The sequence below is a fragment of the Cladophialophora yegresii genome (assembly GCF_000585515.1).
Source record: "Cladophialophora yegresii CBS 114405 chromosome Unknown aczIN-supercont1.2, whole genome shotgun sequence".
NCBI classification, from domain to species: Eukaryota; Fungi; Ascomycota; class Eurotiomycetes; order Chaetothyriales; family Herpotrichiellaceae; genus Cladophialophora; species Cladophialophora yegresii.
Window position 1 is genome coordinate 4,088,919 of NW_006913046.1, and position 15,826 is coordinate 4,104,744.

At 53.3% G+C, this 15,826-nt stretch overlaps 7 protein-coding genes across 7 annotated transcripts; 3 read left to right on the forward strand and 4 right to left on the reverse strand.

Moving 5' to 3' along the window:
• Positions 1–726: 726 nt before the first annotated feature.
• On the reverse strand, positions 727–2,187 carry A1O7_03388 (uncharacterized protein; the record flags this gene model as incomplete). Its single annotated transcript, XM_007757408.1, has 6 exons — positions 727–998; positions 1,055–1,128; positions 1,179–1,198; positions 1,259–1,312; positions 1,369–1,484; positions 1,596–2,187. 6 exons carry the CDS (start codon positions 2,185–2,187, stop codon positions 727–729), a joined length of 1,128 nt encoding a protein of 375 aa, XP_007755598.1.
• A 1,375-nt stretch (positions 2,188–3,562) lies between these two features.
• Positions 3,563–4,324, forward strand: A1O7_03389 (uncharacterized protein; the record flags this gene model as incomplete). The annotated part of the gene is made up of 1 exon (XM_007757409.1): positions 3,563–4,324. The coding sequence occupies one exon, from the start codon at positions 3,563–3,565 to the stop codon at positions 4,322–4,324; it is 762 nt and encodes a 253-aa protein (XP_007755599.1).
• A 159-nt stretch (positions 4,325–4,483) lies between these two features.
• Positions 4,484–5,845, reverse strand: A1O7_03390 (uncharacterized protein; the record flags this gene model as incomplete). The annotated part of the gene is made up of 1 exon (XM_007757410.1): positions 4,484–5,845. One exon carries the CDS (start codon positions 5,843–5,845, stop codon positions 4,484–4,486), a length of 1,362 nt encoding a protein of 453 aa, XP_007755600.1.
• A 777-nt stretch (positions 5,846–6,622) lies between these two features.
• Positions 6,623–7,694, reverse strand: A1O7_03391 (uncharacterized protein; the record flags this gene model as incomplete). Its single annotated transcript, XM_007757411.1, has 2 exons — positions 6,623–7,527; positions 7,580–7,694. The coding sequence occupies 2 exons, from the start codon at positions 7,692–7,694 to the stop codon at positions 6,623–6,625; spliced, it is 1,020 nt and encodes a 339-aa protein (XP_007755601.1).
• A 2,375-nt stretch (positions 7,695–10,069) lies between these two features.
• On the forward strand, positions 10,070–11,374 carry A1O7_03392 (isovaleryl-CoA dehydrogenase; the record flags this gene model as incomplete). Its single annotated transcript, XM_007757412.1, has 1 exon — positions 10,070–11,374. The coding sequence occupies one exon, from the start codon at positions 10,070–10,072 to the stop codon at positions 11,372–11,374; it is 1,305 nt and encodes a 434-aa protein (XP_007755602.1).
• A 38-nt stretch (positions 11,375–11,412) lies between these two features.
• Positions 11,413–13,368, reverse strand: A1O7_03393 (DNA polymerase eta subunit; the record flags this gene model as incomplete). The annotated part of the gene is made up of 1 exon (XM_007757413.1): positions 11,413–13,368. The coding sequence occupies one exon, from the start codon at positions 13,366–13,368 to the stop codon at positions 11,413–11,415; it is 1,956 nt and encodes a 651-aa protein (XP_007755603.1).
• A 568-nt stretch (positions 13,369–13,936) lies between these two features.
• A1O7_03394 (uncharacterized protein) lies at positions 13,937–15,775 on the forward strand (the record flags this gene model as incomplete). The annotated part of the gene is made up of 1 exon (XM_007757414.1): positions 13,937–15,775. The coding sequence occupies one exon, from the start codon at positions 13,937–13,939 to the stop codon at positions 15,773–15,775; it is 1,839 nt and encodes a 612-aa protein (XP_007755604.1).
• Positions 15,776–15,826: the final 51 nt, after the last annotated feature.

The following is a 15,826-nucleotide window of genomic DNA, read 5'->3' on the forward strand; positions in this document are numbered from 1 at the left end:
CCGTGCTCACCAACGACCTTCTCGTCCGGAATCCTCTTGCCCAAAGTGAAGTTGCGCAGACGAAGAAGCTCGATGTTTGGATTATCAGCCTCGTAACCCTGTCACAGTGGAACCGTCAGTGAGATCTAGAGCACGCGGTAGCGAGACGAGATAGTCGAACAGAGGTGAGTTCCGATCTGCGTGCGTGCTCGTTCCCGAGGAGTACTGTGGTACTGGACCATCGGTGGTCAGAGCGCGGGCGGCTTGTCACCCGCCACTGAGGTCAACAGGGAACACCCGGGAGGTGGCAACAACGAGGGGCAACTGCAACTCCCTGACTGCTGCCCTGACTCGTACACTCTGCAGCTCATGCCCCCAAGTCGCGGTCGCAGTGGCATTCGCAGTTGCAATGCAATCGCGATCCGTCTCAATATGAAATGTGGCGTCAATACGTGCTCAGTCACTTGGTTCTCCTTTTTCCCGCTTTGCGTATTAGTGGCCTGCACGCTCACCCACTTCACCCCCGGGCTGCTGCGGAGGCAAATCCACGAGTCTGAGAATGCTGCGCCCCCTAAATCTGGACGGCGAGCTGCTGACGGACTCCGACCAGAACCAGGGCTACTTGAATCACAGTAGCTACTGCTTAAAGTCCGTGGTCTACACCAATGGCTTTCTCAAGACCAGAGAAAGATCTGCATGGCGACGCGTGATGACTTAGAAACAATGACTGCTCACTGCGCCAGACTCCTAGAGCCCAGCACACACTAGACACGAGACGGCGTTGAGAAACAAAGGAGGATGAAGAGATACACATACCTTCGGCTTGGTCTTCAGGGCATTCTCCTTGTTCTGGTCGGCAAACGCTTTAATTGCCTTCTTCTCATCGTTCGAGCTGACTTCCAGAATCCTTTTCCGCATCTGAGGTTCAGTCAAAATCTGCCGCAGTTTCTTCGGTCTGCGGTCGATATTCTGTCTGAGCAGAGCCAAAGGTTGGGCATCAGGCATCCACAGGCCGGAGCCTGTCGAGTGAAAAAGTTCAGAAACAGTCGTGGACAAACAAAGCGAGCTTTCATACCAACAAAACTTCTGCCCCCTGGCTGGACTTGAACATAGTAACAAGCATAGGGCCCCTTACGACCCGTCCGAGACCTATCAAAAGTCAAAAATATCGTCCGGGCCGAGCGAGCAGGGAGCTTCACCAAGCTGCCGAAAAATGTGGCTTGCAGGTAGAGTCAGCAATGCCCATACAGCCTGGAAAGAGTCCTGAATTGCCACGAACCTTGTAAGGTGTAGGGTCTGAAGAGAACCTGATATCTCGGTAGATTCTGAAGACCTATGGTCAAGCCCATCAGCGCGAGCGTAAAGCACGGGATAAGGTGCTTGACGCACCAGGTCTTTTGGCGGCAGTTCCGGGATTGTTTCATCGATTGCCGTTATCTTTTCGGTCAGCGCTTCCACAAAACTTTCCCAGTCTTTCCAAGATTGTCGATAGTCGGGGTCATGCACTGTGCCAGCCGGTTGTTAGCACCGACGTGTCTCGTGCCGCTTCCACAGCCCACCCAGTAGCACCTTGCCCAAGCATGGATCGGAGAGCGACCACTTCATTAGAGGCTTACTTTTCAGCCATTCCCGGTCATTGTTCGCCTTCAAGTCCTTCAGGAATGCCATTGTGTTTGGGTGGATGGTTCCAGGCAGATACTTAACGCCTCCGTTACCTCTGGGTTTGGGCTTTTCGATAAACACCTGCTTGCCTGGACCCAAGCCTGTCCTGACGCCAGGTCGCCATAGCTCTTTGCCCTTCTTCATGACGGCACTGACGACGGCTCCAAGACCGCCAGCACCCTTCGAAGCCTTTTTGCTCTTCGTCTTGCGCTCCCTGACCTCCTGCTCGGAATCATCATCGTCCTCATCTAGTGAATCATCGCTGGACAGCTCCTCGGGTGCTGATGCATCTTCGTCTTCGTAGCCGGATTCGTCGTCCCTATCATCGCCGACGTCGTCGTCCTCGCTATCCAGCTTGTGGAAGTACTTGCTTTTTGTTGGGATAACATTGCTGGTGCGACGCTCCTTCTCAGCCGACTCTTTGATTCGCTTTGATGCCCTGCTTCCAGGCGTTGCTATTGGGGTAGACTCCGATAACTGCCGTTTGTGAGATTTCGTGGCGACAGATGTTGCCTTTTTGGACGCCCCTGACTTCCGTGCTGGCATCTTTGCTGCCCGGGACGTGTATCCAAAAAGAGCCCACGACCACGTGAGTAAACTACCTAGGTATTTTAGAGATGGGTAATGTATATACGAAACAGGCAGCGACGAGTTCTCCTTGTCGTCGACTCACGAAGCTGTACGACCACACAATACTACGGAGTACATAAGCGCAACACCCTGTTTGAAGGGAATCGGTGAAACTCGGACGCGTCGAGCCGCGTCTGTTGACGTCATTACAAGGGGCACTTTCGGCGGCCTGGACTTCAGCCCTTGATTCACAAAACAGCGTATTCTTTGGAAATGATCACAATCTTTTCTATATCGTGAGGGCACTACGAGCCCTATGGTTTTGGGCGTCGCGGCCTCTCCAATGTACGGGTTGAGGGCGAAATTGTGTTCTGTCTGGTTCCACTTCTGCCCTCAGTGACCACCAGCATCACACTCTTCGAAACATGAAAATGGTATTCTCCGGAGGTTTAAGCGTTCGATAGCAGGTCTGAGGCGACGGTTGGACGTCAGGGAGAGTTAGTCGCAGGCACCTACGGCGAAGAAGTTGTTTTATAAGGTTGACTCTGAGTGAGAGCTGAGGGCAAATTCCAAGTCCAATCAATGCCGACTGAGTACGTAGCGAGTCTTCTCCCTCTACAGTATTGTGCAGAAGGTGACTTTGCGAGGGATACTCGCAAACCCTCAAGCGCAAGATATGAGGATGTCTGCCTCGCCTTCTCACCTTCCGAACCACATCTGGAGACTAACAGCTTTCTAGAGAAAAGTCATGCCAAGTTCACGCAGCGACAGTGGACCTCGGCGACTTTTACATCCCGCAGGACAATCACTCGACTCTTTCCCTCAGACTTTAATCCCTTGCAGCCGAATTGAAACCTGCTGCTCAGTGTGGTCCAGTGCTCAGACGACGCAACATTGAAGTCAATACTGCACTTCGGTCGCAAATATCTTCCGGCTATTTCACGAAGTGTCACGCAGCTCCCACTAAACATCTCTCCGCGAACGTCAAAAACTCTCCGAACACACTGGTGTCACTTTGGCTGGTATTTCTCCGGCTACATTGGCGACTGTTCGAGCAGTGTGCGCTGTGCATATATTGACGGCCGACCGCCTAGGCTGGCGAGGGACTCTCTGCCCTGTCGTCCTCGCAGACATTGAGTTCTTGAACAATATTTTGCATATAGCCTCATTTACGATGGCGGAGGGCAATCACCACCATAACCATCGCGATGACCACCATCATGGACATCAGGACCATGCAGCATTTACCGAGGCGAACCGTACACATTGGAAGTAAGTAACCACTGCATTTCCCAGCTCTATCCTACCTGCCTCTAGCGACGGCAAAACTCCCGTCATGCAATTGGCAGAGATGGCTAACCCTTCAACCAACAGTGACTTCGCCTCCAAATACTCGGCGGAACAATGGCAACGCGACATGCTCAACAAAATCACTGCCTTCATTCACCAGCACGTAAACTGGATCGGCGTCGACTTCGTCGATCCTTCAGCAGCCTTTGAAAAGGCCTCAGTACCAAGCGTCCGCGTGCTCGACTACGCCTGCGGCCCAGGTACAATAACACATGCCCTTGGCGCACGCGCAACCGAGTACATTGGCATTGACCTCAGCGAGAACATGGTGAAAGCATATAATCTCCGCTTTGGGCCGAATCCTGGGGCCACGTCACCATCCGCGGACGAAATCTCGAATGGAGAAGATGAGATTCTAAACGCACATGCTGTGGTCGGCAATCTCCTCGATGCAAAGAAACCTTCACCCGAAGGTCTCGCGTCTCCGGAGTTCCTCAACTTCGACCTAGTTGTCGTAGGCCTGGGGTTCCACCACTTTCCCGATATTGCTCTCGCGACGTCGCGGCTTGTCGAACGCTTGAAAACAGGAGGCGTGTTTCTCATCCTGGACTTTGTGACGCATGCGATGGACGAGCAGGGATCTTCAGGCCAACAACTTCCCAGGCACACCGTCGCGCATATGGGCTTCAGCGAGGAGGAGCTGAAGAAGTACTTTGAAGATGCTGGCTTGACGGACTTTGAGATTGTGAGGATGGACGACGAGGTTCTGCTGAGAGGCGAGTCGAGGAGGCGACCATTCCTGGCGAAGGGGAGGAAGGTGTAGATGTGCGGCGCGCAGTCCTCTCGCGCTAAAACTGAAGCATTTGCAAACCATCGAGTGCCATCCAAATCTCGCCCGCCGGGCTGACAGTCGACGCCTCGGGGCTGCGGGTCAAGCATGGCTCAGCCGATTTCAAGCACATCGAGGATATTGTCGATCGTGTCAACCTCTTTGTCTCCAAGTCGGCGCGTCGTCCTCCGTACCGTTTTTCTTCTCTCCCTCTTTCGTCCTCATCTGCCTCGCCAATCCTTCCTCCCTCTTCCGCCTTCTCCTGGCCTCTTTGTCCTCCCAGCCTGTGTCTACCAGGCCCTCCCCCTCCCGTTCCATCGCCCTCTTCAATTCCGCCCGAAAGCGCTCCCTCCTCTCCTCATTCCACCCGAACCGCTCATTAACCACCTCGACGCACATGCGCAAGTACTCCTCCCCTACCATCCTGCGGTACGTCTCACTGTGTTGGGGCTGCGGTACTGTATCTCCATCTGCGTCGTATGTCTCATCGTGCTGCTGGCTGGGTGTGGCTGTATCTCCGTCTCCATCGTCACCTTCAAGTTCACGCCCTTCCACGCGTCCGACCACAGTGTCGAACCCCAATCCCGCAGTCCGCACCGCGACCATCACGCCCTTATCCGCCTCCGCCGGATCGAGCACGCGAAGGGATTGCACGCCCGATTCGCGGAACCCGGCGTTGATCGCCGCGGAGAGGAGAGGGCGAGCGTGGAAAAGCGACGCGCAGTGGATGTGCAGGATCAGGGGCGAGAAGGTCAGATGGACTAGACGTGGTGGCGCGGACAGCGAGGACGTGGTCCCGGGGCTTGCGCCACCGAGATTGAACAGTCTCGAGAAGTAGTCTCCATCTCCATGGATCGTATCGTGGTCTTTATCGCCTTGCGTGCCCGGCGTCGTTGTAGTCGTGCTGCTACCACGACCCGACCTCGGCATGGCAATCCGATCATGCGACACGAAGAGCCATCGTCCTCCGCCCTTGCCGCCGGGTGATGTCGTCGCCGTCGTCGTCGGAGCGGCGGTGGCGGCGGGTGCTTTCGTAGTCGCGCTGGCCACTCCAACCCCTGAACCCCCATCTCCACCGGCAACAACGATAGGCACAGGCACATTCCGTCCATCATCGTCATCGTGGCTGCCCAGATCCGGATCGCCTCCCCTTCCGTCGTCCTGGGAATGCCACACTTGCGCTTCATCATCCCCTCCAACCACCGAGTCATCACCGCCTGTGGTTGTGCTCGTCCTGGTCCCTTTCGCCTTGCCCTCACCCTTGCCCGGTGTCGTTCTGGGCCCCTCCACAAACACAGCGACCCGTCCCGCACACGAACTCGTCGTCACGAATCCCTCGTAGGCATTGATCTCGTCAATCAGATCGCGGATCTGTGCGTCCACTGTTCCTTTGGGCGAATTGTCCGTGTATGAATCGGTCGGCTGGTTCAGCGAGCGGAGGATCTGGGATTTCTTGGCGTGGAATGATGGTGGGATCGAGACTGAGACCGTCGGGATAGCCGGCGGGCGTGTCATCGGGGAGGAGGGGGGGATACGAAAACCGAGGAGATACAAGTAAAACGACGGACGGACAGCCAGACCTAAATCTAGGCGTGGACGTGGACGTGGCCTTAGCCGTTGGGAGGTCCGTCTTGATGATTAGGTGAGTGTGTGAGTCAGGATCGGCTGAGTGGATCGAGACCGATGCTGTAGGTGGACAGATGTTGGTGGGGATGTGATGCAGTGATTTCTGGGGCGAAGACGGACATGCAATGGGCGGCGCTGGATGTGTGGTGCTGCTAGCAGTCACGATATGTTGGCGCAACATAGGTAGGTATATTAACATGCGAGGTGTGTGGGTGTGGACTGGAAATTCATCCGGAAGGGATATTCCTGTGATGTTGCCGAAAAGCACACGAACCGGGTCAGGTCGAGGAGTCGCTTGCAAGCTTGTAAGTTAGGATGATGAAAGCCGTCTACCGAGCCGTTTAATCTAGGCTTGATCTTTGTTCAGGTCAGGAAGCCTCTCAAAGGTTGTAAGACAGAATCATAAAAGACATCGACGGAGCAGATTGATTCAGTCTGATATTCACTAGAAGGTTCTGCACAACCTCTTCAAGGAGCTCATCTCTCTATGCTCTACAATAGTCTATGTATATCTGTCTAGACAGATCTATCTTCATTAGATTCCCAAGTCATGAATCACAAAAGTCGAATCTCGGTCCCGTCCAACGCCAATCGCTATCGTCACACATCAAAGAAGTGAAAACGTCGAGCACGTGGCGCGGCCATGCGTGCATCGCCGGCGCGATCTTATGCCACAGGAGCAGCAACAGCCACGGCCGCCTCAACATTGGGCGGCACAGTTGCTGCCACGGTCGCTGGCGTGGTGAAAGTGTCTGGCCACAGAAAAGCCTTTTCCTCCTTGGCCGGAGAAAGCGCAGCAAATACTGGCACGGCGGCTCTGCTGCTGACTCTTCTCCACATGTTGGCACGAGGGTTGAAGTTGGAAGGAAGCCCTTTGCCGCGAGTCTTTTGTTCGTCGACCTTGGCGATCTTGATGACTTGTTTCTGGATATCGGCGAATGTGTCAAAGGGAATGTAGTCAATGTTGTGCTCGATGCAGTACTCCTCAAGCTTCAGGCCTCGGCGAGCGAAAAGCACGTCGGCTTCGCGTGCGGCGGGGAGATCCGAGACACCATCGCCGATAAACACTATCATCGGTATTGTGCCATTGTCGCTTTCCATTCGGGCGGCGGCCTTGTATTCGTTGATCGACCGAGCCTTGTCATGGCCAAGTTCACATTCGTGTCTCCAGACGGCTTCCCACTTGTTCCCATCATCCGTCGCGGTGACTTTGGCATCATTGGCGACAATCTCGATATGTTTGCTCATGTCTTCTCCAATGAAGTGGTCGAGAACTCTCCGTAATACAGGCTTGAGACCGGCAGAGATGACGTTGAAGGGGATGCTGTTGTTGACACAGAACTCGTGGAAGGTCTGGAAGTCAGGGTCGATGTCCAAGGCTGTCTTCATGACTTCGAAGCAGTCCTCAAAGGGCACGTCGAGCGAGGCATAAAGCTCATTAGAGACTTCTCGGAAAGTTCGTTCTCCCGACTCAAGTTGGTGTGCGAGCACTTTCCTCCTCTCTGGACCGCAACCGAAATTGTCAAAGAGGGCATGACCAGTATCTTGCATGAAGATCGTGCCATCGAAATCTAGATCTGGGCGTTAGACAAACTTTAAAACTGCCGCTCCGTCTAAGTGTACCTGAAAAGCAGATGATCTTTCGTTTCGTGCCCATATTGGCAGTGTTGGCACGTTGCATGCTAGGTCGAACCTGCTTAGGCTCGACGGTTGGAGGAGTGATAGCAATGGGAGCCATGGTGCTGGTGGGAGTTGGTAACTGGGAAGAATCTATGTGAACTTTTCGGCGTTTGGCTTGATGACTGCATTGTGGTTATTCAGGGTCCCAAGGTCTTTCTTATACTTATCGATGAGGCGACTCTGGAGTAACACCAGGACGTACTCCGCGTGTTCAGGATCTACGTAAGGGGCGGCGTATCCTGCACGGGGTCAGCTGCTATGGCAATGGCATTGTACTGTAGCGGTTCTTTCATGGGTCCCCTGGAAGTGCACGATGTCTGGATAGTACTTTAGAAAGTACCCTAAGAACTCTGGTACCCTCTGCAAGCTCCGGGCATTGTCGAGTGATTGGGCACAGTCCGCCGAGATACGCGATTGATGCAGGTCGACGCCATCATGGGACACAAGAGACAACGGTAATGGTCAGATTGATTGCTGTGGATACTGTGCAGGATTTCGACCATAGATCACTATCAGTGGCGAAGCTGCTGAATGGTATCATGGTACATTGTGCGAGGCGGGAGGTTGCAGAAAAAGCACATGCTTAGCTTTGGGGCTTCGTGGGGCTCTTAATGACCATGGCATTTCCATAACTTCGGTATGCATGATGACGCCATTGCAGCGCGGGATTGGTCGAAGGGACAGGTCGTTGGAGCAAGCCAACAGCGGCAGTGAGAAAGTGACATAGGAGAGGGTAGAGGCGGTCAACATCGAAGCTGCAAGGCCGGGCTATGACATCTTTGAATGGGACGACACTGAAACAAGGAAGAAGAGTCTCCATGTGATTTGAGTCTGAAGATGAACTGTATGAAATGGTGAAACGGAGGAGTCAGAGGAAAGCCAGAAATGAGGAGTAAAAGAACAATCAGCTCTTCACGTTCCCATCGTGTGTCTTTCTCGAATCGGAAAAACCATAAATAGGCAGCAAAATCTCCGGCGATCGACAGAGTCCTGTTGGTGCCGCGACTTGTTGTCCCTCTGTCCCTGGCGATCGGTGACCGGCGACAATCATTGCAGTTTGCGTATTCTTGATCTTCTCAGTCACGGTTGCTCTCCTCTTGTGTGGCCTCGTCAACACCACAGATGCCTGACTCTCGCGGGCACCCCCGACAATGGCACTGCTTGTGTGTCGCTCTTGCCTCGCAAAGGTTGTGGCGCGCAACTTGAGTATCAAGATGCCATGTAATGTTCTGGTCATCCAGATCACACAGTCCTAGGTTTGTCATTGTTCTGTCAGCATCATTAGCCTCAGTTCTCAACTCAAAATGGTTGAAAGAAAACTTTTCATTCTCGAATCTTATTACCAGCAAGGCAGCAAAGAACAGAAGTGGCGTATCGTCAATTCCGAGGGATTGAGCTGGCGAGAAGACATTGAGCAATACGCCTTTGTGAAGCCTTCAATCTGCAGGATTGGTGTGGTCGTCGAGGTCACCAGGGTTCAGTCACTGCTACAATCCACTGGCGACACATGGTAATGCGATTGATTCTGGCCTGAAGGGCAAACGTCTGACTGTCGTCCAGGGACTTTCTCGGAGTTCTCAGCAAGGGTCCAAAAGTTGACATCTTGAAGCACGACGGTGAACGATATAGAAAAGCCGTACTTGAGAAGATTTCAAGCCAACACCATGTCTGCAGCCATTGCGGCATGCCATGCAACCACAAGTAAGAGTTGAGTCCACCTCATGTCTTCCTGCGAGCTCATGGTCGCCAGTCCACCTCCTCAACGTGTCCGATCCGTCGACGAAAGCTCGGTGCATATTCATACAGGCGACAAGCCACCCGTAAGGGGATTTTGACCATGTATTCTGGTGCTTTGAGCGAACGTGTTTGCCATTTCTGCTAACGAGGTACACGAACTGTGGCTGTTGCGTGGACAAGTTTGCCAACTCGGATGCACCTGTCTCGTTGATGAAGGATATCATCGTGCCAACAAGCAGATGTACGAAAGATGTCATGCTTTGGCAAGGAGCGTGTCACGGCTACCTATGATGTGTGCCTGATGTGTAAGGTTTCAGCGGCAGGGATGAAATTTGTGTCTTACGGACACATGTACCGTTACCACTGAAATTGAGCCACTAGAGAAGACCGACTCAGACTTTGGCTTGTGTCCGGCCTGGCTGTGTTCAAGGACTTTAACAGAAGAGGTTGATGAAAAAATCCACAAACAATCCTGTACCTCGTTAGGTGCTCGTACGGAACACATATCTTGGTTCTACCTAGGTACTCTCCACACCTCGGCAACGCGGTTAGCAACGGCATTGCCAAACTGCGGAGCAACGCAACTCATGCTCTTCCGTTCACTCTTTACTCACTGTCAATTTACTCTACCACCTTCCCCAGTCCACACTGTGTCTGTTGCGTAGTTGAAAGCAGCGCAATCGAACCTTTAAGATCATGACATGCTCAATCGTGCGGCCGCTGCTTCGGCCATGTCGCCGCTTTGCCCACGACCCATCGGCCCTCACCTCACCTCTTCTCCTTCGGCAACATAGGAAAGGGCCAATACGTGCGGCCTCAACAACGTCCAAACATCCTTCCGGCTTCACCCCACCCACAACTGAAGACCTCTATGAACTCCGTGAACGCGTCCAAGAGTTTACCCGGCGTGAGATCCCCGAAGAAGTAGCCGCAGCCACAGACCGCAACAATGACTTCCCCCAGCACATGTGGAAGAAACTCGGCGAAGCAGGCTTCCTTGGTCCTACCGCGGATGAAGACTATGGCGGGCTCGGAATGGGCTATCAGGCTCACAGTATAATCATGGAAGAAATATCACGGGCAAGTGGGAGCATCGGATTGAGTTACGCGGCGCATTCGCAGTTGTGCGTGAATCAACTGAGTTTGAATGGGAGTAAAGGACAGAAGGAGAAATATCTCCCGGGCTTGATCAGTGGGGATAAAGTTGGCGCGTTGGCTATGAGTGAGCATAGCGCAGGTAGTGATGTGGTTAGCATGAAAACTACGGCGAAAGCGGCGGATGGCGGATACAAGTTGAACGGCACGAAGATGTGGATTACCAACGGACCGGAGGCGGATTATATCGTCGTATATGCGAAGACTGAACCGGAGAAGAAATCCAAGGGCATCACCGCCTTTATCGTGGAGACAGCCACAGAGGGATTCAGCGTGTCGAGGAAATTAGACAAGCTCGGCATGAGAGGCTCAAATACCGGAGAGCTGGTGTTTGACAACGTCTTCGTCCCGCAGGAAAATATGCTGGGCCCAGTGAACAAAGGTGTCACTGTGCTTATGGAAGGACTCGACCTTGAAAGATTGGTACTGAGTGCAGGACCATTGGGAATAATGCAGGCTTGTCTGGATTTGGTGCTACCCTATACACATCAGAGGAAACAATTCGACATCCCGATTGCGCATAACCAGCTTGTGCAGGGCAAATTGGCAGACATGTATACAAAGCTGCAGGCCGCGAGAGCATACACTTATGCGACGGCAAAGAAGGTTGACGAGGAAGGAGAGGTGCGTACTCAAGATTGCGCTGGTGCCATCCTGTACGCTGCTGAAAGAGCCACGGAATGCGGTTTGGACGCTATCCAGCTCATGGGTGGCAATGGCTACGTGAATGAGATCCCTGCCGGGAGGCTATTGAGGGACGCGAAGTTGTACGAGATTGGTGCAGGAACAAGCGAGGTTAGAAGGATGGTCATCGGAAGAGCCTTCAACAAGGAGTACAAAGACTAGGGCATTTAATGCTTGTTTTCGGAGAAAGGATGGCGAGCCTATCCAAAAGGGAGACGGCTCTGGCCTTTTTCGACCTTCGAGCCCCGGCCTCGAGTTCCACCCACCCCGCGCTTTGGCTTACTGCCTGAAGGGCCGGGCGGACGACTGTTTGCGGGACTAGTCACAGCCGGCTTGTCTTGAGCTTGAAGATCTCTCGCAAAGTGCCAGTCCTCATGCTCACGCCTGTCAGATTCGCTGATGGACTGATGACATGCCTTGCAAAGGTACATCGCGATGCCTGACTGATGTAGCTGAGTGTCATGGTGGCATTGGACGTCGTTCCCTGAAGCAAGATCATGGTGCTCGGAATTGACTCCCTGCACCTCACTCCCAGATTCATCCTCGCCCTCTCCGATGCTCTCGTCTCTGGAGAAAAAACGAGCGATAGTGGGAGGGCCTTCGTCGAACTTTCGCCGCTTCGAAGGCTGTTCGTCGCCCGGGACCGGCGTTGCTGTGTTGCTTCGGGACGGCAGATTCAAGGCGGCCTTGGCTTCATCTCCTTTCAAGAGAAACGTATCAATGCCTTTGTTGCCGGAGACTCCCTCTTCAAAGCCGCCCACAGCCAAGGAGAGATTTGCGCAGGGCCATGCTCGGCCATCAACAATGACCTGACCTAGTAATGTCTTGGCGAGTTCGAACAGGCTTGCCTCATCGATCTTCTTCCCTCCTGGGATCGGGAGTTGCTTTGACCTTGTCTGACCACCTTGACGGTGGTGGAGCGTGATGGTTTTGGGCCTTCTTTTATTCTCAAGGACGCCTTCTTCGACCAAGCGAGCGAAGATGTCCGCCACAAAAATGCGCAGCCACCTGTTCGCCTGTTCAGTAGTATTGATGCTCGGCCTGAAAGATTTTGCCGAGAGCATTGATTTGATCTGGGTTCGTGCATTAACCTCACTGTTATCTTCTCCACGAATGATCCCGTAAAGCCACGACCCGGTGTCGGGCCCGAGCTTAGACTTGAGCTGCTCTGCAGGAATAGTAAGCAGATCAATGACAGCCTCCGTGTTGAAGGCGTCAACAATCTGTTCTCCGAGTTTGCCTCCCAAATTTCGGATCTTGGTGAATTTGAAACCTGAGAGAAAGTGTTGCACGGCGCGATTGCGCACGATGGTCTGCTGATTTGGCTTCCTGTACCCTGCCCCCAACTTGGCCATCATCTTGTTCCGTGCAATACCTGCCGAGCACGTATATTTCAGTTTCTCGAGAATGGTCTTTCGCACACCCCGGACGATCTCAGAGCCAATGTTCATCACCACGTCGTCCCAATCCGGGTCATCGTCCTCCGTCTCCGTGGAGTCGAGATCTACAAGCGCATCCACTTCCCAATCGAGCGCTGTCGAAGGCGGAGGAGGCAGATTCTCGGTTGGGTCATCGTAAGGAGCATACCGAAGTTCCGGATACCGTTCCAGCAAGATCTGATGGATTTGTGCCGATAAGTCAAGAAAGACCTCATCAATGCTGGCCTTCTCCACTTTCTGTACTGGCGCTGGTGGTAAGATCGCTTTGACCAGAGCGAGGCTTTTCCGTGACTCGAGGCGGTACGGATCCAGGGATACCTTGTCGGTGTGAATGTGTTCCGCAGCATCCTCGCGATATGCCCACTTATCGTCCCCTTCGCGCCAGGTTGCCACATGCTGGACCACTATTTCGGGACATTTCTGCTTTGCTTCTGTGATCGTAACATGTCTGCTCAGTCCGAAGTCTCGTGCTGGATAGTTGATGGCAATGAGACCTTGCCACTGCTGAACGGCTAATGGTTGAGTCTCAGCCACGCCCAGCCTTACCATCTCACACTGCGCGTAGAAGGCGTCGTAATCGATCAGTGCGATGCATCGCAAGGGACATGTCGTTGATGATTGCGCGAGCAAGTGGAGATGCTTGTAGGTGAAGCGCGACTTCTTCCTCCGGCCACCAGTTATGGGCGAGGAGGCCAGGAACGGTTGTGACGAAGACATTCTACGTCCGAAGACTTGGGCTTTGCTCACATCGCGATGGCCTGCGACTACATTCGCTATTGGCCATCATCTGGCGAAAATGCATTGAGCTGGCGGGGGCTGAGACGCGATGATCGGGACACATCGACGCGTCAGGTGCAATATGCAACCTCTTAAGCAGCGGCGCATCTTATCTTATCAGATTGCTTACCTAGCAGCGGCGATTAGTGTGCTGTCCACGTGATTGCCTCAGACGTGGCGGTCTGGCTTCGTATCGGTCCTTCACTGCTTCGCTCACAACCACTTCACCTAGCAATTCACTCAGAATCTTGCGGCGATGGGCAAGCTTTGTCATCTTGCAAACTTCAGTGAGTTGCTCGATTCAGGCAAGCCGTCGACACGTATCTTGACCTGAAGTGGACAAAGGCTGTTGCCTGGACGGTAGCTTCATTCGGTCAAGAGCTGTCCCGCTCCCTCAGCAGCCCCTCATTTACCAGGTATTGATATCCCTTCCACAACTGCTCATCGAGGATTAAGAGTGCATCCGGATCAACGACGGATTCGTGCTGGGTAGCATCTGGGCATAAGAATGTGGACAAGTTACGCCGCGCTCACGGGAGCTGTGGTAGCAGGACTGTCCTACACGGGTTCGGCCTTCATTCTGCCATATACCGCAGATCAACGTGATGCCAGCCAGGAATTCGACTGGACAGATATCAGACCATCGAAAGAGCTTAAGTACCACAAGTGCTATGGACTCTTCGAATGCGCTAGGTTAGAGGTGCCACTCGATTGGTCCAATCTCTCAAACTCGAACACTGTCGCCCTTGCCATTACGAGGCTCCCTGCTGTCGTTGACGTTGCAGACGAGTCCTTTGGCGGCACAATCGTCATCAATCCAGGCGGACCTAGCGGCTCGGGCGTTACAACTGTGTTGTGGGGCGGGAAAAGCATTCAGAATGTGGTGGACAGTGACAAACATTTTGAGATTTTGTCATTCGACCCTCGGGGAGTACAGTTTACAACACCCAGCCTGGAGTGCTTTCAAGATGACTCTGTACGTGGCAATCTACGCTTGATGTCAGCGGCGTCTGGCAGCCTCGAATCGAATCAATATGCTTTGGACACCAAATGGAGCATCGACAAAAGCCTCGGCCTCCTTTGCGCAAAGACGAATAAGGGCAGATATCCGGATGGCTCGACTATTCGGCAGTATGTCAGCACTGCCCTGGTCGCTCATGATATGGTGGCAATCATCGATGAAGTCGAGGCACACCGACAAGGCCAACTGCGTTCAGACGAGAAGCATCAGCACAAGCCACAGGCCGCGATCCTGTATGACTCGGAAAACAGTCCTCCATTGCTCAACTACTGGGGTCTGTCATATGGCACATACCTCGGTAACACTTTTGCCTCAATGTTTCCTGGCCGGATTGGTCGTATGATACTGGATGGTGTTGTTGACGCGGATGACTATGCCGCTACCGGCTGGACCACTAACCTCCAGGACAACAACAAGACATGGGAAAAGTTCTTTGACTATTGTTTTGAGGCTGGTGATAAGTGCACCTTGTCTGACGCTTCGGTACATGGCCCGGCAGAGATGCAGCAGAAGGTTGAAGACTTTCTAGCTGAGCTTAAGCACAACCCACTGCCATTAGTGGAAAATGGAAACGCCTTTGTCCTCACGTACTTCGACTTGAAATCGATGATCCATGGCCATCTGTATCAACCAATTCAGCTATGGCCTATGTTGGCTCTGATCTTGAGAGCGTTGATGGAGCGGGACGAGAGAAGCGCGATTTCCGCACTGAGGTCCTCGAGGGCGTGGTTCGCCCCTGGAAATAGACACTTCCATCCCTCTCTGCCCAATTTACCTCTCATGCCCTTCCTATCAGGAGCCCTGCTGGAGCAGGAGTTGAGCCTGCCGACGAGCTATCCTTGGCAGGAGGAGGCGGCCATCTCCATTCTCTGTGGCGATGGCGACGACATTACCTCCCGGACGAAGGAGGAGTTCGGAGAGTACCTTAGCTTACTTGAATCCCAATCACCAGTGGTGGGATCCGTCTGGGCAGAAATCACGTTACCCTGCATCCACTGGCAGAAGGCGAGTCGCCCATTAGCCGGAAATCGATTCACAGGCCCTTTTGCCTCGAATCTGTCTGACTACGATCGTCGAGGCAGTCCGCTCTTGTTCATTGGCAACACGGCGGATCCGGTCACACCAGTGAGGAACGCGCTCAAAATGTCCAAGAGTCATGAAGGTAGTGTTGTACTAACGCAGGATATGCCTGGCCATTGCGCTGGGTCAAGCAACCCGAGTGTATGCACATTTGGTATCGTGAAGACGTTTTTCGCAAACGGGACTTTGCCTGAAGCTGGGCTTGTTTGTGAGGCTGCCCTTAAGCCATGGGGTTTCAGACATTGAAATCTCTCGGTATTGAGATCCAGACGATGTCCTGGACTCGCCGTGAGGAGG